Raw genomic sequence first — 24,513 nt, 5'->3', positions numbered from 1 at the left:
GAGCTACAGTTCCGGCTCGCTAAAGCCTTCTTTCCATGGGAATTTTAGTCTCAGTGACCCCCAGTGATTTTCTTAACCATTATTTCATACTTATATACTGTGACCACCGTTGGAATTCAGACCCAGGACAAACAGGGGATCAAAAGATATGGGTTCCTTCCAGGTTTGACTATAATCTGAGCACCTGGGAGAGAAAGGCCAGGGCTTCACCAGGATTCCCTGAACGCATGAGCTAAAATAAATCTCTCCTCCCTTAAAACGCTCTTGTCAGAGATTCTGTCACAGCAATGAGAACAGTAACCATAACAGAAAAATTGGCACCAAAAGCTGGGCTTGTTGCTATGATAAAATCATTCATGTGGTTCACAGTCCCTAACTCCCAGGCTGATATACGGGAGACATTTGTAGAATGGGGAGTTGTGAGGTAGAGAAGCAAGTTCTAGAACGGTGCAAAGAGACCTTATTCTGGCAGGAGGCAGAAGGCCAGATGTTACCAGAAGTGTAAAGACTGCTCATGATACCAGATGTGTAAAGACTGCTCATGAGTATTCTTTTTTTTTTTTTTGAAACAGGGTTTCTCTGTGTAGCCCTGGCTGTCCTGAAACTCACTCTGTAGACTAGGCTGGCCTCGAACTCAGAAATCCACCTGCCTCTGCCTCCCAAGTGCTGGGATTAAAGGCGTGCGCCACCACTGCTGGGCTTGCTCATGAGGTTTCAGATGAGAACAAGGACACTATTAGGAACTGCACTAGTTACTGTTACATTCTGGCAAAGAGTCCAGCTGTTTTGTCTTAAGTCTTGAGAATTTGTGTGAAATGTAATTAAAATGTAATGGGCTAATGTATTGGCAGAGAAAGTTTAAAGATAACACAGGATAGCATTCAATCTAAAGCATTGGCATGGCTGGCTGTGTTTAGCGAGATTTATAGTGAGAACTGAGGATAGCTGCAGAGGGGACGGTGTGAAAATGTGCAGTTTGGTGAGAAGAAAAAGGTGAACATGGGGAAACTTGTGGACAAAGCAAGCCCTGAACACAGAGTGTGATTGAGAGGTAGGCACAGTCAGAGGGAGGTCAACTTTCTGCACAGGAAAATGGGAAAGATGTCTCAAGGACAAGACCCTGTCCACAGAAGGACCCAGCATGCAAAAAACAAAAAAACAAAACCCAAAAAACCCCAAAAAACAAAAAAAAAAAAAACAAACAAAAAAACAAGCCAATTTGAAAGACTTAATTTTTAAATACAAAGTATCTGAGAAGATAATGCAACATAGGTACCCAGTAAAAAACTTAGGCCCAGGAGTTTGAGGAGACGACTCGACTCAGACTCCGTTGGTAAATGTTCTTGCCTGCAGTCATGAGCACCTGAGTTTGGTCCTCAGAACAAATGTTTAAAGAAAAATAAAACAAACAAGAACAACATGCACAAAGACCCACCCCTAGCCAAGAAGCTATATGCAATGGATGCTTGCCTAGAGAGGGAAATCAGACTTCTCCAGTGGAGTGTCACTGGGCCAGGCCCCATGCCCAGGAGTAGTCAGTCCACACAAAACAGACAACAGACTCCATAGTCTTTTATATGCTTTTTGTTTGTTTGTTTTATAGTTCAGTGTTCTTTGTCTTTGTTTTCTCGAGTTTGTTTTATTTGTTCAATTTTTGAGAGAGAGAGAGAGAGAGAGAGAGAGAGAGAGAAAGAGAGAGAGAGAGGACATGAAGTTTGGTGGGTAGGGAAGTTGAGAGGATCTGAGAGTACTTGGAAGAAGAAAAAGAATATGTTCAATATATTGTATGAAAAAAATTAATTATTATAAAATGTAATAAAAATAATAGTCGGGCATGGTGGCACATATCTTTAATCTCAGAACAGAGGCAGAGGCAGAGGCAGAGGCAGAGGCAGAGGCAGAGGCAGAGGCAGAGGCAGAGGCAGAGGCAGAGGCAGAGGCAGAGGCAGAGGCAGAGGCAGGCAGATCTCTGTTAGTTTGAGGCTAGCCTGGTCTACAGAGCTAATTATAGGAGAGCCTGGGATACACAGAGAAACCCTATTCAAAAAGTAACTTACTTACTTACTTACTTACTTACTTACTTACTTACTTACAGCTAATAGAATAAAGGCTGGGCATAGTGATACACATTTGTAATGTGAGAATACAGAGACAGGTAGAATCATGTGGGTCATTGGCCAACCAGTCTAACTTAACCAACAAATTCCAGACCAGAGAGAAACTCCTAAAAATCAAAGTAAGGATCTGAATTAGCTTACTGCATCCACATCTGTCTCTCTCGAGCCACAGTGCTGGGCCAGGCATGGGGCTCCACAGATTCTCCAGGCAGGGGAAGGTGACAGCTGTCCTGCTCCATGCAAACGGTGTCACTGAACATTGTGCAGGGGACTCAGGAGAAGCTTCTTGCTTATTGTCTGTCCAGATGCTGAGTTAGCAGGTGCTCATGTTGTGTTGCCAACACTCCTGCATGGCTGCAGAAGGGGTGGTGTAACATGGTTCCTGCACCTGGTGCAGAGCCAGGAGGGTGTAGGCTTCCATGAGTGTTGACTGTTGCTGTAGGTGTAAGGCTTGTCTGTATAATAATGTATATATTTTACTTTATGTTCTTTCTTTGGGGGAATGCTCTCTCTGCCAAGGTTAATGGCTCCTTGATAATCAGAGACAGCATGAGTCCAGGAAGCTAGAATGTGTCTCTGTGACACTGAGAACTTCAGGGTAGTCCTTAAGGCTGTGGGAAAGAACTCTGAAAACATGAGTTAAAAAAAATATATAAATCAGGGCTGGAGAGATGGCTCAGCAGTTAAGAGCACTGACTGCTCTTCCAGAGGTCCTGAGTTCAATTCCCAGCAACCACATGGTGGCTCACAACCATCTATAATGGGATCCGATGCCCTCTTCTGATGTGCCTGAAGACAGCTACAGTGTACTCATATATATAAAATAAATAAATCATATATATATATATATACATATATATATATATATATATATATATATATATATATATATATATATATATCAGTGTTTTAAGAGCTGTTCTTTACAGGGTTTCTCAATTATGCAAAATTTAAGGATGCAACATGAATTGTTTTAGAGGCTTCATTGACCTAAAAGAACAGAGGCAGCTGCACTAAAGAGCAGAAAGATATTAAGGAAGGAGATAAAGAGATTTATTGAGATTTAGGGCAAGATCTCATACAGCTAAACTTACTGTTTGTGCTTACAAAGGCAGGCAGACTTCTGAGTTCAAGATCAGCTCGGAACACAGCAAATTTAGGTACAGGCGTGGTGGGAATGGTGATCTCAGCGTAGGATCCCACCCAGCTGAACTTATTGTTTGGGCTTACAAAGGCAGGTAGATCTCTGAGTTCATTTGCTATTATATATATATATATTTTTTTTTTCTAAGAATCATGGGACTAAGGTCATAAAATTCTGATTCATGGGATAATCAAAGGGGAACCTGGGGTAAATAACTGAATTGATATTTAAATAAAAGACTAGGCTTTGGTCTGTAAGAGAGAGCTACTTAGAGAGCTAAATGTTCTTTTAGAAATTTTCTAGCTACCCAGAGATCTGTCTAGAGAGCTGTCTCAAGCAGAACACACAACTGTCAGCTTGTACCCATCACTGACTTCAAGTCCTTTAGTCCACCACTCCCAAACACCCCTTGCTCAGGACCCTCAACCAAGCTAAGGCTGGTTTTTGCAGTTGTATTTTAGTTGTGCTCTCTGCTGATGCTCTGGGTCCTCTCAGCTATGGTGCTGGACCAGACAGGACCTGCTTCTCTGTGTTCTTGTGTCACCCAGATAGAGCAGTTGGTGTGTACATCTCATGAGCACTAGGCTGTGTCCTTATCTTTCATTTTGTTTCTCTCATCCATTGATTATCATTGTAAGTATTTCTTCTTCCTTAGATTGACGAGTTGCTTTAAATGTTCTTTCAGTGGCTGGGGAGATGATTTGGTGGACAGAACACTGTAAGTATGTGCATAAGAGTTTAAATCATCAGAACCATATAAAAGTCAGGCAAACATGATGGCCACCTACAATCCCACAGCTTGGGAGGCAGAGATGAAGTTTCCATGGACAAACTGGTGAGCTGACTAGCTATAACTGGTGTACTCCAGGCTCAGCAAGAGACTCTGCCTCCGGGAAATAAAAATGGAGAGCAACTGAGGAAGATATATGATGTCAACTATATAAATGCATGCACATACATGCAAACATATATGCAGCCTACACACACAAAGAGTTCATTTATTTATTATTTATTACATTAAAACCTTTCCTCCAAATACATTTTGATCCTACCCTTGGCCCCTTCAACACACCCAACTTCATGTTCTTTCTCTTAAAACAAAACAAGAAACAAAAATAAAAATAAAAACTCAGTTTGACAAAAATTACCAAAAAAAAGAGAACAAAACAAACCAACCTGCAAAAATTAGCAAACTCCCCCCAAAAAAACCAGAATCTGCTTTGTGTTCACAGCGTGGGAGTTTTCACTAGAAAGTTCTGTCAATTACAACAGCATGGATGGATGAGTCTTGCTCAGTGAAATAAGCCAAATTCAGAGGAGTGCCTATCACATGATCTCACTGTATGTGAAATCTAAGATTCAGGCTCACAGAGATATGGAGTGGACAGCACAGGGTGGGGTGGAGTGAGAAAACGAGTGATGCTGGAGCTAACCACAGCAGAACAGAAGGCAAGTGTCCTGGGTCTCTCTGTCTGTTGCCACATGGCTTCAGAGGGCTTTTGTTTGTCATGAAGTCTTTTTTTTTGTTTTTGATTTTTTGTTTTTTCGAGGAAGGGTTTCTCTGTGTAGCCCTGGCTGTCCTGGAACTCACTCTGTAGACCAGGCTGGCCTCGAACTCAGAAATTCGCCTATCTCTGCCTCCCAAGTGCTGGGATTAAAGGCGTGTGCCACCATGTCCGGCTCCTGAGATGAGGTCTTACACAGCCTGGGCTGCTCTTCTACTCCTGGTTTTTTGTTTGTTTGTTTTTTGTTGTTATTGTTGTTCTGTTTGTTTGTTTTTGTTTTGAGACAGGGTTTGTCTGTGTAGTCCTGGCTGGCCTGGAACTCACTCTGTAGAACAAGCTGGCCTTGAACTCACAGAGATCCTCTTGCCTCTGCCTCCTAAGTGCTGGGATCAAAGGCTTGCACCACCATGCTTGATTTCTGCTTGAACCCCAGTAATTTCTCTACCAGTTGAGCTACACCCCAGCCACAAAGTTAAGAATATATATATTTTTAGATTTATTTATTTTATGCATATGAATACACTGTAGCTGTCTTCAGACACATCAGAAGAAGGCATTAGATCCCATTACAGATGGTTGTGAGCCATCATGTGGTTGCTTGAAATTGAACTCAGGACATCTGGAAGAGCAGTTGAGCCATCTCTCCATCCCCAAGAATATATTTTAAACCATGGAAGAGGGCAGACAAGATGGTTCAGTGGGTAGAGATGCCCACAGTGCTAGCCTGAGGACTTGTCTCTGATCTTCAAAGCCCACAGGGTGGTTGGAGAACCTAGTTCTCAAAGTTATCTTCCAGCTGCTCCTATGTGCTGTGGCACAGGGACCCCTGCAATTGCATGTGCACACAGGCACACACACACACATACACACCATAATAATAAATAGAAAAAAAAAACCCTAAAAGTTAAAGAATAAAATGGCCAAAAGAGATCATTGAAAATGTTCTCATCACAAGGAAACAGTAACCATATAATATGAGGGATAATCATTTATGTGTCAGTTAAAAATCAAACAAAGTTTAGGGCTGAAAGTGTAGCTCAGCAGCAAAGTGTTTGCCTGGCACAAGACCCTGAGAGTCCCAGGACCACAGCCCCAAAAGTGAAATAAAACCTAAGAAGTGAGACGTTCCAGGAAACAAAGTGTGAGCTGGTGACTCTTCAAGGTTCAGTTATTAAGTAAGGTCCTCACAGGCGAGGCCTTCTGCCACCTGTCTGTCACGTTCTCTCATGTCATCTCACATCATGCGATATCATCTCCTCCCCTCCCATCAATATTAACTGCCTTTCTCATGGCTATGAGAAAACACCTCACAGTGACAATTTAAGGGAGGAAGATTTCCTTTGGCTCACAGTCTGTCATGGCCGCCTGAGTCTCAGAAGGTCACAGCGCACCCACAGTCAGGACGCAGAGAGAGACGGATGCGAGAGCTCAGCTCACTTTCTCCTTTTTATTCAGTTCAGAACCCAGCCCGTGGACTGGTGCCATTCACATCCAGGTGGGAGTTTTTCCACCTCAGTTAATGTAATCTAGAAAATCTCCCACAGACATACCCCAAGTCATGTCTCTTCAATGATTCTATCTTATTAAACTGAAAATTAACATTAGCCACCCCACTGTCCCATCCCATGTCACCCCAACCCACTATCCCATCCCACCCCATTGGATCTCACCCCACCCCACCCCACCCCACCTCACCCCACCCCACCTCACCCCATTCCCACCCCACCTCATCCCTTCTCATCCCACCCCCTTCTCCCTCCTCTCCTTCCTTCCCATTTTTATGTCCTCACAACCCATCCTATCTTATTCCCTCCCACCCTGTTCCCTCCCCTGCCACCTCATTCCTCTCTATCCCATCTCACCTCATCTCACCCTATCCCAATCCATCCTCGGGGCCTTCCTGTCAGATAGAGGCAGAAGCTGGGGCTTTGGGGGCAAAGTACCTACCCAGGTCTAGCCAGGGAGCTGCAGAGCTAGAGATAGGCTCTTCCAGAGTCACCTGGTGGGAGAAGATGGCATCTCCATGGAAATGGGGACCCTTTTCACCTTCTTGTTTAGAACCACAAGCTGGAGGATTTATTCAGCTCCACCATGGTTTGATAGTGGAATTTTGGAAGCCCTGGTGACTAGGGATCCTAGATCCACTGAGCCTCCTCTAGGCTCCTCCTGTTGTCCTGGCTTGGACTCCTGAGTCTCTGGGAGTCTGAGAGCTTTGGCTCCTGATGGGAGAGGAAAGAGCTGGAGGCTCCCAGCTGAGGTTCACTAGCTCTCTCTCCCACAGGAACATCCTGACCCTGTCTGATGGCCAAGGGGACCTTCTGATCAGCTGCTACTAGGCACCTGTCATGATTCAGATTAGGAGGACAGAAAGATGAGTCAGAAGTGTTTGCTATGCAAACATGAGGACTGGACTTCAAGCCAGGCATCCTGCACATGACCATAACTCCAGTTGAAATGGATCCAACATCTTCTGGCTTCTTCACCTGCACAGAACTTCACACCTATATAGCCATGTACACCCAAGCTTGCACACACACACACACACACACACACACACACACACACACACACACTAACACTAACACAGACATAAATAAATATGCACATTTAAATAAATATACACACATTTAAAATACATAAATTGTTTCTAAAAAGGATTCAATATTATATTTTCTTAAGTCCAAAAGCCAAGAAGTCACAGGATCTAAGATTTGAAGAATCAAAATAATACATCCCTAAATCAAAGACACTAGTTAAGTCATACCAATATCAAGTCAAGTAGGCAGGAAGTGAGTCCCACGTCTTCTGATGCCAAGAAGTACCGGGCTTTGTGACTGTGAATTTGTGTTATTCATAAACTGATCTAACCAAATCTCTACTATGCTCTCTATTTGGTCATATGTGAGCTTAAAAGGGTCATTCCCTGTAGATATGTTATTTCATTCTGCTAACTCCTGTATGTTTTATGACTTGTTTTTAAAACTCCTATTTAGAGGCTGGAGAGATGGCTCAGTGCTTAAGAGCATCAGCTGATCTTTCCGAGGGCTCACATTCGATTCTCACCACTGCCTGGTGGCTCTCGACCACCTGCTACTCTGGTTCTGGGGCAGCCAGTGCCCTCTTCTGACCTCTGTGGACACCACACATGCATGTGTTGTGTAGACTTACATGCAGACATGTTGGTGATCTGAGTCTCTCTGGTCTATTAGAGAAAGTAACTCAAGGATGAGTTAAGCCCTGGTGGTGACAGGGAGACCCAGCCTCTGTGGATGGAATGTCAAACAGCTGCCCCAAAGCCTCATTAATGATTGTTACACAGAAGTTAATTTTTTGGAAAAACAAATTCCTCATACCAAAGCTCCTAATCTAATCCATGTTTCCTGAAGAAAAACGTCACACCCATGTAGCTATTGTCCTTGCTGTGCAGTTTGCAGTGCTCAGTAATGCAAGACATCCCAGGTGTCCAGGTCTGGACCATCTCGTGACCAAAGCCATGCAAAGATTGTAAGCTCCTCCAGAAAAACAGCTCCACAGGTAACAGAAACAACCACTGTTTCCTACAAAGATCCCAAGGTCAAAGCACTCCTAGAAAACAACTGTTAATTCTAACGTTTATCCTAGATATAATGATTCTACTAGATTTCCTGCCACACAGACAAAACACCAAACATTAAAATAAAATAAAATAAAATAAAATAAAATAAAGGAGCACATCTAGCTCCCTGAACAACTCCACATTAATTTTATTGGCACAAGCTCTTCTTTTTACCACCCAGTGTGCTCTGTGAGCCTGCCCTTGCTGGGCAGTGGCTACAGTCTCCTGTTCAGAGTCCGGCTCATCTCTTCTTTCCCATGCTCCTAACAGGATGGCAGGTTCTGTGAGTTGGAAAAGCATGCTGTTCCCCTCTGCTTTCATTTTAATCAATGCAGGCGGCTCTAGGACCTCAAAAGACATGTGTGTACATGTGTGTGTGCACACACGTGCATGTGTGTGTGTGTGTGGGTGTGTATGTGGGTGTGTATGTGCACACACGTGCATATGTGTGTGTGTGTGTGTGTGTGTGTGTGTATGTGGGTGTGTATGTGTGTCTCAGGCTGGAGTATTCTGCAGCAGTGGGCATCTAGATAGTAGTATTGGCCCTAAGGTCCTGCATGGTTATTATTTCACAAACTCATTCTTCCTCTTGTCTTCTGAGGTCCCATTTTCCAGATTTAAAAACAAAAAACTGAAGCTCAGAACAGTCAACAGATACACCCACTGTCACATTTTTAGAGTAGGAAGGCAGATTTTGCCATCTGCTATCTTGAGGAAGGAGGACCACAGAAGGGCTGCAGGGAGGAGACAGACTGTAGGAAGAAACCAATGGATAGGTTCATCTCTGGGTTAAGGCCAAACATGTCTCTAGCTTTCCTGTGATAAGGGGACCTGGGCCCTTCCATCAATGGCCAGTGGTATACCCACTCTGTCCTGAGAGGGAGGGTGTAATATAAAGGATAGATGAGATTCAGTTATTTTTTGCTGAAATAATGTTTGGACTTACTTGGGTTGTAGCTTGAAGGTGGAGTGTAAGCCTTCATAAAGTGGTAACTGACATCCTAAAGCTGATCCTGTCCCAAGGTGGTGGTTTCATCCTCGGAGGGACCTCAGGTCACAGGCCTTAGAGGCTCTCAGGGAAAGAGAGGGTTAGGAGAGGTAGGTGGGACAAGTTGGAGCGACATGGACAAGTTTACCATCCCACTTAAGTAGGTATCAGACAGCAAGAGTTGCCATGAGATCCCAGCACACTCTTCAGCCAGCTGGGCCACCTGATACTAGAGTTTGGGGGTTTCAATTCTACATCAAGGCTTACCTGCTCTATAGTGTGACTTGGACATCTCTAGGGAAGAAGGGAAAGGGTTTCTGGGCTCTCCTGCTTTTGAAGGTAGCCAGTGCTTGCTTTCCATAGGCATCCCCATCTACCCTGAACACCTGTCAGTGCACACCTTGGAAGGTGTGATCCCGCCTGAAGGTTGGGGCTGAAGGTGGGTTTCCTGTACCCTGAGATCTTGTTGGGACTGGATTTCCTCAAAAATATTGCCCTAAAACCCAGATAGCAACATCGTCTGGGCTCTCTGAAAAAGAGAAAGTAGGTCATGATGGCCATAGGATGAGTCATGTGGAAAAGGGTCATGAACACAGTCCCTACTATAGACCAGAAGCTGTGGGGTGGTGAGCTGTGATAGGCAGCCTGGTCCCTGGTTGAGCTCAGGCTTAAAACCCGGGTGACCCAGCAGGTGACTGTGCCTGCAAGGAAAGGCAGACTTTTGGCCACACCCCTTAGGCTCCTGTCTCCTGTCACGTAGCTACAGCCTCTCATAGCCACCCCCCTCCCCCCATACCCCCTACCCCCACCCCTCTGCCTCGGAGAGGTCTGTGGCCATCAGTCATGTAGGAGCAGCACCAAGCCCTCCCACATGCAGCTCTCAGGCCAAGCCAATGAGAAGAACCTGCTGTCAGACCCTGACCCACCCCACAACTGTATATAAGAACCCTATCTAGGAGGAATAAAGGTGTGAGAACTACTCCATCATCTGAGAGCTTCTGTCATAAGAGCTGTAACACTGCCGCTTGGGAAGAAGTCTGCTCTCGAAGCATCACCTGAAGCTCCCCTGCACTCCTCACTGGCTAGTCAGCCTCTCCTTGGCCCAGCTCATCACCTTGGGGCCCAGCAGCTGGTCTTGAACAAGAGTTGTCAATCTTGGTAAAGAGGGAGGGTAATTCCCACCCCTTCTATTACTGGTCATTACTGGTACCCAAGAAGGCTTTCTGTTTCAGATTGGGAGGCCATCAGACCTGGCTTTCCCAGGGCCTCTTCTGGGTGAGTTCTGCTGTTCTTGTAGCTCTGCTTCCCTGACACTCAGGGTTTCACCCTCAACCAAGCCATCATCTGGGGCTGAAGTCATCTGCCTCCAGCTTTGCTGTATGGATGGCTGCCTTCCTGCACCTCTGTTTTAAGACATAAAAATACCAGAGTTCTAATCCTTTCTTTGCCAGACATGATTTCTGTGCATTCCTTTAATTCCACCCCTTTAATCTCTTTAATCCGATTTAGGGCCAGAGTAACTGAGTAACTGAGTAACTGAGTAAGGGATTAACTGGAGTAACTGAGAGAGCAACGGTGGAGACAGAGGTGGAGCCAGCTACAGCAGTGGAGGCAACAGAGACAACTCCTCCTTTCTGCTTGCATTCTCTCCTCTTTGCCTGAACCCTCGTACCCGGCTGGGCCAGAGATCTCTGTGGAAAGTCTCCAGTACACAGGCCCACAAGAAGCCCTGTGGCTGCTGGGGACCCCACTTTAGTCTGAGGGTTCTCTGGCTGTTCCAGGGAACCCCAGGTGCCACCAACTACTCAACCTGAGGCAAGTCCCTTTCTTTCCGTGTTGGACATAGGTCTCACTTCTAATCTCTTGTGACTGATCTAGAGTTGGATTCTGCCATTCTATTGCATCTCCATTTCTCATCTTGAGTGGGAGGGTGTGGGAAGGGGCCTGGAGGAGAGTCACACACTCTCTTCTGAGGGAATGGTTGCTGTGGCTTGCTTGTCATCTGCCATCAGTGGCTCAGGCCACGTGCTATCAGCGGTCTACTATAAAGCTTGAAAAGATCAGTAGGACTAGGTGGAGTTCATGGGACTTAATGGGACCCAGGCTTCAGTGACTTGGCTGTCCTAGCTATGGGAGGGACAGGAGGAAAAGACTGGGTCCACAGAGCTGTCCTTTCTATGGTGCCAGGACTGTGCCCAACAGACACCTCAACTAGAGTCTCAAGGATGAACACCCCCTCTGAGGTCAAGAAGGATCTGCTGGGAGTTGCAGAACACCTGAGGCCATCAGAGCCCATCACCTTGGGGCCAGGGGCATCTGCCTGGCAGCTGGTCTTGAAGAAGATCAAGGAGTTGTCCATCTCGGTAAGGAGGGAGGGTAATTCCCACCTCTTCCATTACTGGTCATTACTGCTGCCTGTTTCCTGTTTCAGATTGGGAGGCCATCAGACCTGGCTTTCCCAGGGCTGGGTGAGTTCTGCTGTTCTTGTAGCTCTGCTTCCCTGACACTCAGGGTTTCACCCTCAACCAAGCCATCATCTGGGGCTGAAGTCATCTGCCTCCAGCTTTGCTGTACGGATGGCTGCCTTCCTGCACCTCTGTTTCAAGATGTGAAAAGATCAAAGCTCTAATCCTTTCTTTGCCACACACGATTTCCTTGCATTCCTTTAATCCCAGCACTCAGGAGACAGAGGCAGGTGGATCTCTGTACATTCAAAGTCAGTCTGGTCTACATAGCAAGTTCCAGGACAGCTAGGGCTACATAGAGAGACCCTGTCTCAAAACAAAACAACGCCGGGTGTGGTGGCGCACACCTTTAATCCCAGCACTCGGGAGGCAGAGGCAGGTGGATTTCTGAGTTCGAGGCCAGCCTGGTCTACAAAGTGAGCTCCAGGACAGCCAGGGCTATACAGAGAAACCCTGTCTCAAAACAAAACAACAACAACAAAAAGAAAGAAAGAAAAGAATGAAAGAGAGAGAGAGAGAGAGAAGGAAGAAAGGAAGAAAGGAAGGAAGGAAGGGAAAGGAAGGAAGAAAGAAAGAAAGAAAGAAAGAAAGAAAGAAAGAAAGAAAGAAAGAAGGAAAGAAAGAAAGAAAGAAAGAAAGAAAGAAAGAAAGAAAGAAAGAAAGAAAGAAAGGAAGAAAGGAAGAAAGAAAGAGAAAGATAAAAATGAAAAAAGAAAATCAAATCTTCTCTTTGTTATATTCTTGCTGTGTGTCCTTGAGCCTGTTTTCCCTGGCCCTAAAAAAGAAGAAACAAGTTAGATGTGGTGGTATACACTTGTAATTCCAGCACCAAGGAGACAACAGCAGAAGCCTAGGCTATAATAGTAAGAGCTCATCTAAACAAACAAACAAACAAACAAACAAACAACAAAGTGAATTGCCAAGAAAGGAAAAGAAAGTCAGAGGAAGAGTAATGATTTCGTCATAAAGTGGAGAGGCCCTGAGGACCTAACCCATCCCCCATCTCCCTCTCTTGTCCTTGCCTAACAGGGCCGCCAAGATGCCTTCATGGTGGCTGACCTGGATGTGCTGGTCAGCCGCCATCGGACCTTCCTCCAGGCCCTGCCCAGAGTCCAGCCCTTCTATGCAGTCAAGTGTAACAGCAACCCCTGGGTGCTGCTCGTCTTGGCTGCCCTGGGCACCGGCTTTGACTGTGCCAGCCAGGTGAGCCTGTGCTAGCTTGCCAATCACCTCTCCACGGCCTGTCACTTTCTGGAGAAATATTGCCGATGGTCAGGAGTTCAGGAAGGGGGCACTCTGGCCCCCAAGATGGTACCGGGTGTGTTGAGGACTTGAGACTTTGTTGTTGCTGCTGTTGGTTTTCGTTTGTTCTAAGACTGAGGCTAACGTAGTCCAGGCTAGGTTAGAATTCACTCTGTAGCCGAAGATGAACTTCTGATCTCCCAGACACAGTTTCTCAGTGCTGATTGGACCCAGGGCTTTGTGCATGCTACACAAGCAAGATACCAACCGAGCTACAGCCCGTCCCTTCGGATGCTTTTTAATGAATAAATGAGCAGATTGCTACAGTCGGCCTTGTACTTAGCCATGTGACAAGACCAAACAGCCTGAACTAGCGAGCAGGTTCCTTCTTGGCATAGCCAAACACCCTTCTGAGCCTCAGTTTCTCCCGCTTTAAAATGGGACCAACACTTAGTGAAATCGAGGACATGACCATTTGTAGGAAGGGTTGAGAAGAAGGGTTTTACTATAGATATGGAGGGAGAGAGCAGCCAGGGTGTCTGGAAGAGTCCAGTCTGAGCATGGCCTGCAGAATAGGCCAGGCCATGAGAGGAGGGAAGGGGAGGAGGAGGAAGAGAGGAAGAGAAGAGAAAGAGAAGAGGTCAAGAGGACCAAGAGGGCACATGGGAACCAGGAGCATGTGTAGCCAAATCGCTGAGGTATATGGGAATCAGACGCTATGGGGAGAGAAGCAAGGCCCAGGCCCTGACTTGGAGAGGTTTAGGGAAGGAGGCAGAAGGAGAGGTCCCAGGAGAGCCTCAGGTACTGAGGGAGACTTGTCTGGAGTTTCTCTGGGACTTGATACTCTCCCAGTGAAGGGCTTGGTTCCACGAGGGGCTCCTTGGAAGATTTCCCACTAGTTCAGGCTAAGGTCCTGTCCCCAGAGAGTCAGGAAAGGTGGGAGCAGGGGGCAGTCCCAACTCTGGCTTTTTCCCCATGCCAGGGAGAGCTGGAACAAGTGCTGGGCTTGGGCGTGGCCCCCTCCAGAATCATCTTCGCCAACCCCTGCAAGGCCGTCTCCCACATCCAGTTCGCAGCCCGCTGTGGGGTGCAGCTTCTGACCTTCGACAATGAGGAGGAACTGATTAAGCTGGCCCGGTACCACCCGAGGGCTAGGTGAGATGGCAGACGTTCAACTGGAAACAGTAGGTCCGGTGACCCTGCCAGAGGGACCTGATCCTCAGCAGCCAGGCAGAAGGGGGCCCCAAGAAAACCTCTGGGCAACAAGAGTGAGTGTTGGATTGCAGGCACAAAGGTTCGGTCAGAAGGGCCAATGCCTTCTCTGGAACACATCAGTGTCAAGAAGACCTTGTCTCTGCATAGACACAGGACAGAGCCCAGCATGAGAAGGTCTGACATCCCGGATGACATAGGAAAAGTACTTATACCAGAGTCAGACCAAGGCTTACATTTCAGATTCATAAGCCATATGTTGTATAACATTGCTGATTCTTTTGTTTGTTTGTTTGGGTTTTGTTTTTGTTTTTGTTTTTTTAAACAGGGTTTCTCTGTGTAGCCCTGGCTTTCCTGGAACTCACTCTGTAGACCAGTATGGCCTCAAACTTATAGAGATCCACTACCTCTGCCTCCTAAGTACTACGATTAAAGGCCTGCACCACCACTGCCCAGCCTACACCCCTTGTTCCTTAGAAAGTCTTAACGATGCCATTCTATCCCGCTTGCACTCGCTTGGCAGAATTCTGTAAGCAGGAGGTACTTGCTCTTTGCTCTCTATGCTGAATAGTTGGGAGGAACTAGGCATGGATGGGTGGGAAGGTTGGAGGGTCTCAGAGTTCCTGTGCACCCCTGCTGTCCTCTCTCCTCCTCCAGGCTGGTTCTCCGGATACAGACCCTGGACAGTCAAAGCACCTTCCCTCTGCACACCAAGTTTGGAGCCCATCTGGAGGCATGTGGACACCTGCTCCAGGTTGCCAGAGAGCTGGGGTTGGCTGTGGTGGGGGCCTCGTAAGTGAGCACTGGCCTTCCCTATCTCCATTTTTATTTCTATCTCTAGGCAACCAAGGACTCTCAGGGACAACTCTGCTTTGTGTGTTTTCTAAGTCTAGAGGATGTGAGGCCTTGGGGACAAAATTGAAGTCAATATCAAAGAAATGTAACACTCCAGATATGTGACATTTTCAAACAGTATTTTTTTTTTAAAAAAATCAAAAAATGGGGCTGGAGAAATAAGCACTCATATTAAGAATTCATTTTAGGGGCTGGAGAGATGGCTCAGCAGTTAAGAGCACTAACTGCTCTTCCAGAGGTCCTGAGTTCAAATCCCAGCAACCACATGGTGGCTCACAACCATCTGTAATGGGATCTGATGCCCTCTTCTAGAGTACTGAAGACAGCTACAGTATATATATATTCTTTTTTAAAAAGATTTTAAAACAAAATCTCCATGACGACAAAGACTGGAATTTTAAATGAAGTCAGGAGTGGTGTAGCTGACCTCCTTTTGTCCCTTAGGGTCTAATCACCGTTACAGATCCATTCTAGGTCTGAAATGTTTACATTTCATTCCTCCTGGATACATGCATTCATTTTATTCTTTCTGAGAGCTGGGTGTGGGGACACACAGCTGGAATCCCAGGACTCAGGGAGGCAGAGGCAGGAGAGTAGTGACGTCAAAAGCAGGCTGGACAACGGAAGACCTGGTCTCCAAAAGGGGTAGGGATGGGCACATAGCTCAGTTGGTAGAGTGCTTGTCTGGTATGCACTGGATAAAACCAGCCATGGTACACATCCCATAGTCCAGCACTTCAGCACTCCAGAGGTGGCGGGTGAAGGGTCAGAAGTTCAAGGTCATCTTTGACTATATTACATGTTGGAAGCTACCTTGTGCTATATGAAGTGCTATCTTAAAAATTGCATTAGTTAGTTATATGCTTTATGGCCCCTTACATGTTTTTAAATTAATAATGTTTGAATTAAACTTTTTTACTTTTTTATATTTATTTTGAATGTGTGTGTGTGTGTTTGTGTCTGTGTGTGTGTCTGTGTGTGTATGTCTGTGTGTGTGTCTGTTTGTATGCACATACCATGGACAACTTTTAGGAATTAGTTTTCATCTCTCATCATGTGGGGTTCAAGAATTGAACTCAGGTCGTCGAGGTTAGCAGCGAGTGCCTTTACGCTCTGAGCCTTCTGGCCAGCCAGGTTTTGCATCTCATGAGAAAACCTCTAATCCCCTCTACCTGGTTACTCACGCAGTTTATCTTCGGAGGGCCGTGGGTTGTGGGGTTCTAATGACATGAGTTCTAGGTAAGAGAACAGGATCCCCTTCAACAGAGGCATTGGGCGTGAGCAGCTGGGAGAAAAATGTCACTCTGTCCTGAGCTCTGATTGGGTGACCATGGGATGTGTGTCTCTCTGAGGGTGATCTTGGCACTGACTGGCCCAGGTCTTAAAGCCCCTAGGTGGGTGTTCCCTGGTACATCTCTCTTCACACTGACTTCAGTCTCTACCTGTGTGTCTTCCACACCAATGGCCACGCTCAGCTTCCACGTGGGTTCCGACTGCCACACACCTGAGAGCTACAGACAGGCCATCGCTGACTGCCATCGTGTGTTTGAGATGGGCTGCAAGGCTGGCCACCACATGAGCCTCCTGGATCTTGGAGGGGGCTTCCCAGGAGTTAAGGGCTCTGAAGCCAAATTTGAGGAGGTGAGAGGGACGGCCCCAGGAATGAGAGTAGCAGTCTGGGTGTAACTGCTTGGGGTGGGAATGGGTGGGGGTGTCAAGTGCATGTGCACGCTCATGTGTTTGTGTGTGTTTGTATGAAGTAACCTTGTGTAACTGGGAGTCTGTTTGTGGGTTTGCCTTCGGTACACGTCTTTACTGACTACATGCATGGCTTCGAGCGTGTCTGAATGGGTGAGCCTGCTTCTTACTGCCCTTCTTTCTGTTACCTCACAGCTCTGACACAAAATCAGGAGCTACGTCTAAAAATGGCTTTCTCTTCCTTCTCTTCCTCCTCTTTTTCTTCCTCTTCCGTCTTTTCTTCCTCTTCCTCCTCCTCTTCCTTCTCTTCTTCCTCCTCTTTCTCTTCTTCCTCTTCCTTCTTTTCTTCCTCTTCCTCCTCCTCTTCCTCTTCCTTCTCTTCTTCCTCCTCTTTCTCTTCTTCCTCTTCCTCCTCCTCTTCCTCTTCCTTCTCTTCTTCCTCCTCTTTCTCTTCTTCCTCTTCCTTCTTTTCTTCCTCTTCCTCCTCCTCTTCCTCTTCCTTCTCTTCTTCCTCCTCTTTCTCTTCTTCCTCTTCCTTCTCTTCCATTTCCTCTTCCTCCTCCTCTTCCTCCTCTTGTTCCTCATTTCTTCTTTCTCATCCTTCCCCTCCCTCTTTTTTCTTCTTCCTTATCTTTCCCCTCCTTCTTTTTTCTTCTTCTTCCTCCTCCTCCTCCCCTCGTGTCTCCCTCCCATCCCCACCCCTCTTCTTCTCACCCCCTTCTTTACACCACTGAGCGATCTCTCCAGCACCCCCGTGTCCTCCTTTAGACACCTTAGCCGATGGCCCTGGCTATGCCTGGTAGGAAATCATGACCCCTTAGCTTCAGCAAACCTTCTGTCTCTGCTGACCATGTGACAGTTATTCACAATGTCACATTCCTAAGGGTGCCAGAGCCTATGCACTGGCCGTGCACTTTGGACTCTCCCAGTCTCACTTCTACCTGTTTCTTCTTTCCACATGGCTATGGTAGGGACACAGGGAAGGGAGGAGAGTCATGTCAGTAGCTTAGACTCAGGATACAGTAGAGACAGGATCTGTCACCACAGGTGGCGAGAGTGATCAACACTGCCCTGGCCCAGTACTTTCCGGAGGAGACCGGTATCGAGGTCATTGCAGAGCCTGGCCGCTTCTATGCGGGGTCCGTGTGCACAGCTGCTGTGAATATCATAGTCAAGAAGTCTTCCCTAGATCCAGGTGTGTAGCCACTGTCTAGGTGTCCCCAGGACACAGGGAGTGGTTGGATAGTGGGTTTGGGATATACCCTAGGTGCCTACTTATAGGAAGTGAGATCAGAGTGAGGCATGGGATTGATCCTGTCTATTCACTGTTTATTGTTGCCAAGAAGGGGAGGTGAAGGGCGGAGACAAAGGTAAGTCTACCCTGCACTGAGGGAGCAGTTGCAGGGTACAGCCTACGAGATCCTAGACACCCAATGTCTAAACCCAGTCAATCAGGAGCAGACCCATGAGTGCAGCAGGCGAAGTCCCAGACTATACAAGTTCCCACAAAGGATAGCACAGGATTGACTGCTGTGATGGGATGCATCCCGGAGGCTGACATCCTCTGGTGACAGTAGCTGTTGACACTCATCACTGTGTCTCCCAGGAGAGTTCTTTGGTTATTTTGTCTCTGCATGTAGGAGAAAGGTAGGGTGGCCATGTTCCCAGAGAATGACCCAGAAATATTTTCATGGCAAAATCGAGAATATTCCCAGGTCTACGTCCACTGGGTTAGCGCTCTTTGATCTTCTGGATGGAGTGATATTGGCGTGCAAATATCTGTCAATCACTCTGATCCCCTCCCCTTCTCTTCTGATGGTGTGTCTCATTGGAGGATAATGGGTGTAGCACACTTGTCTTCAGTCATTCCGCCCCAGATAATTTCAAGGATTTGGGAGATTGTTTTGCCCACGAAAGCAAGAGCTGTCAATATGCAGAAATCAATGACACCTGAAATACATATTTTACCTCAGGCCTGCTCACCCATCTTGTGAGACAGCTTGGGGTAACCCTCACTGAACACGTGTAGTACATGGAGACTCAGAGAGGGCAGTGACTCATCCAAGGTAATACGGCTCATTAGCAATGCAGCTAGTCCAGGTCCTTCTGACTCCAGCAGAGCTGCCCTTCACCCCTGACATCATGATTAACTCAACTCAGAATCAATCCAGGTACCACTGGGGCTGGGGTTAGAGAGAGAGGGAGGAGAAAGGAAACTATCAGAGAGAAAGTCTGTATTCGGAGTCAGCATTCAAGTGGCATCCGACTGTCTAGATGTTAAGAGAATCCGACTGAAATCCCGAATGCAAGTTCGGGAGCATTGTGAAGGCAAACTAAGACGGCTGTGAAGAGCAGGCTGGTGGAGGTTGTGTCTGGAGGTTTTGTAACAAGAGCTCGAGGGATGGGAGGAGAAAGCAGCCACATGCTTATCTAAGTCACACCAGAAGAGGCAGTGTTCAGAGGGAGGGGGCCATCCGCAGTTGGTGGTGCTGCCACAGTTTCTCAGCACACCCAGGAATTGTCCTAAGGACTTGTTCTAATTAGCTGTGGCAAGACATACTCACATAGAGACATGTTTCAGATAAAATGTGACAGTTTCCCAGAGACAGGAGTCGCTGAGTGCCTCATCCGCTCGTAGTGGATGGAGAAAGAAAAGAAGGCCAGTGTCTTCACTGGGATGTTTGCTTGTGAAAACAGGTCCCATGTAGTCTAGACTGACCTGGGCCCTGGCCACATGAGGAGGCCTCTGCAGACATAGGCAGGCAGTGAAGGGAGAGGTGAGAATGAAAACTCAGTTCAGGTTGACCTCAACCTGGATCAAACTTCAGGGAGTCTGATCCTAGATGGTTTATTGGCACATATGAACACAATCACATTTGGAAAAAGGTTTCCAGGCAACAACCACTCCAAGTCCAGGTGCACAATAAAGCTCAAGGTGCGACCTCGTAAAAACTCCTTTACAAAGTATGTGTGACCGTGAGGGTGGGTTCTACAGCTTGAAGATCTAGGATCTAGTGGAATCTCTGTCCGAGATAGCATAGAGGTCAGCAGGCCACAAAGTACACATGACATCTCCCCTAAAGGTGAGAGCTAAAGATAAAGTTCTAGGGGGAGAGATTCTGGGATAGACATTCTGAGGGATTTGTGTGAGGTCTGCCTCTACAGATAGCAGGAGGTCACTAGGTCAGGAACAATATCCACAGGCAGCTTTCTGGGTGGAAGGCAGGTATTTTATTTCCACCATTGAGGAGACACACCTCAATGAATGGTTAACATTCCTGGTTTTCCTAGTGGTCTATGGGCACAAGGACCATTGTGCTCACAACAGCCCTGTAACTAAGAATGACCTTAAACTTCTGATCCTCCTGCCTCATCTTTCCTAGTTCTAAGTGTGCACCACCATGACTGAATGTATGTATGTGGCGCTGGGATCAAACCCGGGGCTTTGTGTATTCTAGAAAAATTCTCTACCAACTGAACTATACTCTACTGTTACTATTAACATCATCATCATCATCATCATCATCATCATCATTATTATTATTATTATTATTATTATTATTATTATTATTATTAGGCAGGTTCTTACTTTGTAGTCCAGCCTGGCCTGGAACTTGTGGCAGCCCTCTGACCCCAGCTTCCTAAGTGCTGGGATTACACACTCCATTTCCATTATGATTTACAAGGGAGGGAATGGCCAGGCTGGGCATGCGAGACAGGCTTAGTTCTGGCTAGTTTGGGTAATTTCAGCAGGCTCACAAATGTAAGGATGGCTGTGGTCTCTGATCCTCGGGTGACAAACACCAGGAAAGTGGCTGGAACACGGATAGTTCAAGAAATGAATCAGCAGGTTTGGGAAGATGACTTAGCAGTTTAGAGAGCTTTGCTACTTCTGCAGAGGACCTGTGTTCAATTCTTAGAACCCATAGGGTGGTTCACAACCAGCTGTAACTTCAGTTCCAGCGCTGCCTTCTGGCCTCCGTGAGCACTGCATGAATGTGGTGTACAGACCCACGTGCTCGCAAAACATCCATACAAATGAAATAAATAAATCTAAAAAAAATTTTTTTTTAAAGGGAAGCATTTGGCTGCTTAGGCTCTGCTCTGGTGGCTGTCCACGAGGGAGGCCATCTATGCAGACAATTACTGTCTCTAGGAATTAGCTAGCCTGGGAAGGTCAAACTCCTTTGGATCTCCTGAGCCCAGATGCCAGAGTGTTAAGAATATCAAAGAGACCAGATATGCTGGTCCCCACCTGTAATGCCAGCACTCAGGATGTGGAGTTACATAGGCCAGTGTGGGTTATGAGACTCTGTCTCAAACAAAGAAACAGGAACACAAAATAAAACAGGGTGTGGTGGCACATGCCCGCAATCCCAGGACTCAGGAGACTGAGGCAAGGAGACCACAAACTTCAGTGCCATCCTGGGCTACATGATAAGAGCCTCTCTCAAAGGTCAAGATCTGCAGATATAGTTCAGTGGTAGAACACTTGCCTAGCAAAAGCAAGGCCTTGCCTTCAGTCTCCACCAAGACCATGTGAATTAGAGAGGGAGGAAGGAAAGAAGGAAAGAGGAAATGCGGTTAACATGGCAATTCCTGAAAGAAAGGAAATGGACACACTAGCATGGCCTGAAGTGAGACAGCAAATAAACACCAGAGTTCCAGTCCTGCTGCACACAATAGGTACTCACTCTTGTCCTGCCTCACATAGTAGGTGCTCAGGGATAATCCTAGCCCATTGCCTACTCCCACGGACTTCTGGCAAGACTCAGTTTCTCCAACTGTACTGCAGGGGTCACGGTACACAGTAAATGCACTCCTCACGTGGAGAGCTTAAAACAGATCATGCCACACCGGTTATTGCTGCTCAGTGTCCCATGTGGGAAGCAGAGGGTCTGGGGGCTGGCACACGTTATGGCAGGAGAGGACTTGGTGATGACCCTTAGAACAAGGCAGGAGTTCTGTAGTACTGGGCAGCGAGCCTGGACCTCTCTCAAGGGAGAAAGGACTCATTAGGGAAACCTGGCAAAGCGCAGCTCATCTGTTCACTCCTTGTTCCCAGGAGGCCACAGGAAGCTGGCATACTACCTTAATGAGGGCCATTATGGAGTCTTCCGACTCTTCCTCAGGGACCCTGTCCCCAGGATACCCATAGTGGTGAAGGTAAGGGGGCCTTTTGTGTCTTGTGACCAGCCTCTGTCCCAAGAGCCAGGGTCTCAGGTCACCCATGCTCTGAAGGTTGTCATGCTAGGCACTGATGCAGGGCTCTCCATGTACACATATGGATGTGTTTCCTAGGGCACACCTGATGATTCATGCCTGTGCCAGCACACACATCTGTGGGGGTTGCATGGGTCCTATCAGCTCTGGGTGCTTCTATGTGCATCTCTGTATGTGCTGTGGCTGTGTGTACTTCTAGAGCTCTGGGATGTTGGAGATACAGAAGACTTGGGGAGTAGTGGGTTCCCAAGGCCCCCAAATCAGAGTCACCTGCGAAACTGTCAAAGTCTCCACTGCCCGGCCATGCCCTCATACACAGAAACAGATGTAAATCTTCAGTTGAACCTAGCATCGGTACATCATTAAAACTCCCCAGGTGACCCCAATGTACAGTGGCCTCTGAGACCTGATCTTCGGGTCCCCAGCATGCATGTGTGATGTGCTTGTGGGCTGCAAGCTCCGGGACAGCAGGGCCTATGTGTATGTCCGAAACACTGGCACAGAACAGCCACTCTGTCACTGTTCCCAATAGCTGAGTAATGTCCTTGCTGGCGGATGGCCACATGTCCCCCAGGGCCATGTATAACATCCTAACAATGTGGAGAGACCCTTCCTTCTCTGACCCCACCTCCTCCATGCAGGTGTTCCCCTCGGAGCCCCGCCTCTTCCTTCTCTGACCCCACCTCCTCCTCTCCCTGCAGGAGTTCCCCTCGGAGCCCCCACTCTTCCCCTGCACGCTTTATGGCCCCACCTGCGATGCCTATGACCGGCTTTTTTCGACAGAGGTTCAGTTGCCAGAGCTGGATGTAGGTGACTGGCTGATTTTCCCTGACATGGGTGCCTACAGTAGCTCCATGAGTTCCACCTTCAATGGCTTCCCGATCGCAACTGTCTATGATGCCATGAGCCCCCAACTCAGGTGTCCAGGGGGAAGGGTATGGAGGGCAGCCATGGCGGGGGTGAGGAGGCTTTCTCCAGCCTTGGGCCTGGCAATGGGAGCTGGTAGCTGAGCTTGGGAGGCTCGAGCCTAGGGAACACGTTTGCCATGGGTCTCTTGATGATTGACTGGGTCTTGCCTCTCCTCAGGTATGTCAGAGGTTCCAGGGCAGCTGTACCAGCTAAGGAGTGGATGCCTCGGTGGGGGTAGAATCAATCAGCCTATGGACCCATCTAGCCCTTGGTGCCATAGCCCAAACCTTACAGTCTCTGGCGGTTTGTAATAGCCGTCCCCCTTGTCCCTGTCCCCCCACCCCGAGTTCTCAGGATTGTCCTTCAGATGAGCCCCTGCCCTGGGGACCCTGCTCTGCCCAGATCAGGATTCATCACCAGAGGAGGTGTGTGTGTGGGGGGAGCCCTATGAACCCCTTGAACTGTAGCAATTTTTCCACAGGAGCCTACTGGAGACAGTACCTTAGGCCAGGACATGGCCAGAATGAAGAGGAGTCAGACACCCAGTATGATATGCCCACTGGGGAAAGCTTACTGTGAGAGGCCTATGGGGTTGGTCCTTGGGGGAAATGAGGCCTGGCCTCTTCTGCACTGATGAGACCCTTTTATACGTTGAAAAGAGTTTTCTTTTTAAAGTAAGCTTGAAGTACCAGATGACTGTACTGGGTAGCTTGGCATCCCTTCTGGCTCTCGATCTCCTAGACTATAGGACCCCCATGGAGAATGGGTGAGACAAGGAAGGCCAGATTTGTGCTGACACATGAGCTAGTCACCTTAATCTCAAAAAAGACTGGGTCCCCTGGGGAAGGATACTAACAAAAGGGTACCTAGGAGTGCTTCAGGATGAAGTGAGGTGGGGAGTGACCCCAGGGGGAAAGCCACTAACTCCTGTGTGCTTTCTAAACTTTGCCTGACGAAGCTTTCTGGGATGCACAGTCTCTGCCAAGGCTTTCAAGACCTGTCCAGTTGTGTCACAGCCCAGCTCTACCGTCTGAGCATCCTTGAACGGAAGAGAATCCCCCACCATGAGACATCCAGTGGAAGGTGTGGGCTGCTGACTCCACCCATGAATGTGGGAAAGGCTCAGTCTTCAAGACAGTGTGGTGCTCATTTGGCCTCTCCACAGCTTGCAACTTAGGAGTGGAAATATTAATATCTATCTATCAAAGGGGTTTCAAAATACAGGTATATTGGGCTTTGGCGGAAAAAAAAACTGTACTTAGATGCAAGAACTGGTGTGTTCTGCTTGTTCTGTGGGTGTAGTTATCTATGACTATGAATATTTATCTATATTCATCCATCCATCCATCTATCCATCATCCAACCATCACCCATCATCCCTCCATCCCTCCATCCACATCCATCCATCAGCCATCCATCATTCATCCAACCATCATCCATCCCTCCATCCATCATCCATCCATTATCCATCCATTCATCCACCACCCAACCATTATCCAGCCATCCATCATCCATCATTCATCTAGCTACATCCACCCATCCATCTATCATAAATCCATC

General features: G+C 47.3%; 1 protein-coding gene across 8 annotated transcripts; it reads left to right on the top strand.

The window, feature by feature from the left end:
* Positions 1–10,899: 10,899 nt before the first annotated feature.
* Positions 10,900–24,305, top strand: Ldc1 (leucine decarboxylase 1). 8 transcript variants are annotated; one of them, XM_006503193.4, is made up of 11 exons: positions 10,900–11,164; positions 11,537–11,712; positions 12,844–13,017; positions 14,039–14,211; positions 14,926–15,060; positions 16,599–16,764; positions 17,869–18,016; positions 21,887–21,987; positions 22,746–22,854; positions 23,435–23,498; positions 23,929–24,298. In XM_006503193.4, exons 2-11 carry the CDS (start codon positions 11,575–11,577, stop codon positions 24,128–24,130), a joined length of 1,410 nt encoding a protein of 469 aa, XP_006503256.1. In that variant the 5' UTR covers positions 10,900–11,164; positions 11,537–11,574; the 3' UTR covers positions 24,131–24,298. The 8 variants fall into 8 exon arrangements, with proteins under 8 accessions (XP_006503256.1, XP_006503261.1, XP_006503258.1 ...); XM_006503195.4 differs by having other exon boundaries at positions 10,901–11,164; positions 23,912–24,217; XM_006503197.3 differs by having other exon boundaries at positions 10,901–11,164; positions 22,746–22,963; positions 23,929–24,016.
* Positions 24,306–24,513: the final 208 nt, after the last annotated feature.

Source organism: Mus musculus, chromosome 4, assembly GCF_000001635.26.
Source record: "Mus musculus strain C57BL/6J chromosome 4, GRCm38.p6 C57BL/6J".
NCBI lineage: Eukaryota > Metazoa > Chordata > Mammalia > Rodentia > Muridae > Mus > Mus musculus.
This window is presented reverse-complemented; position numbering and strand designations above follow the sequence as displayed.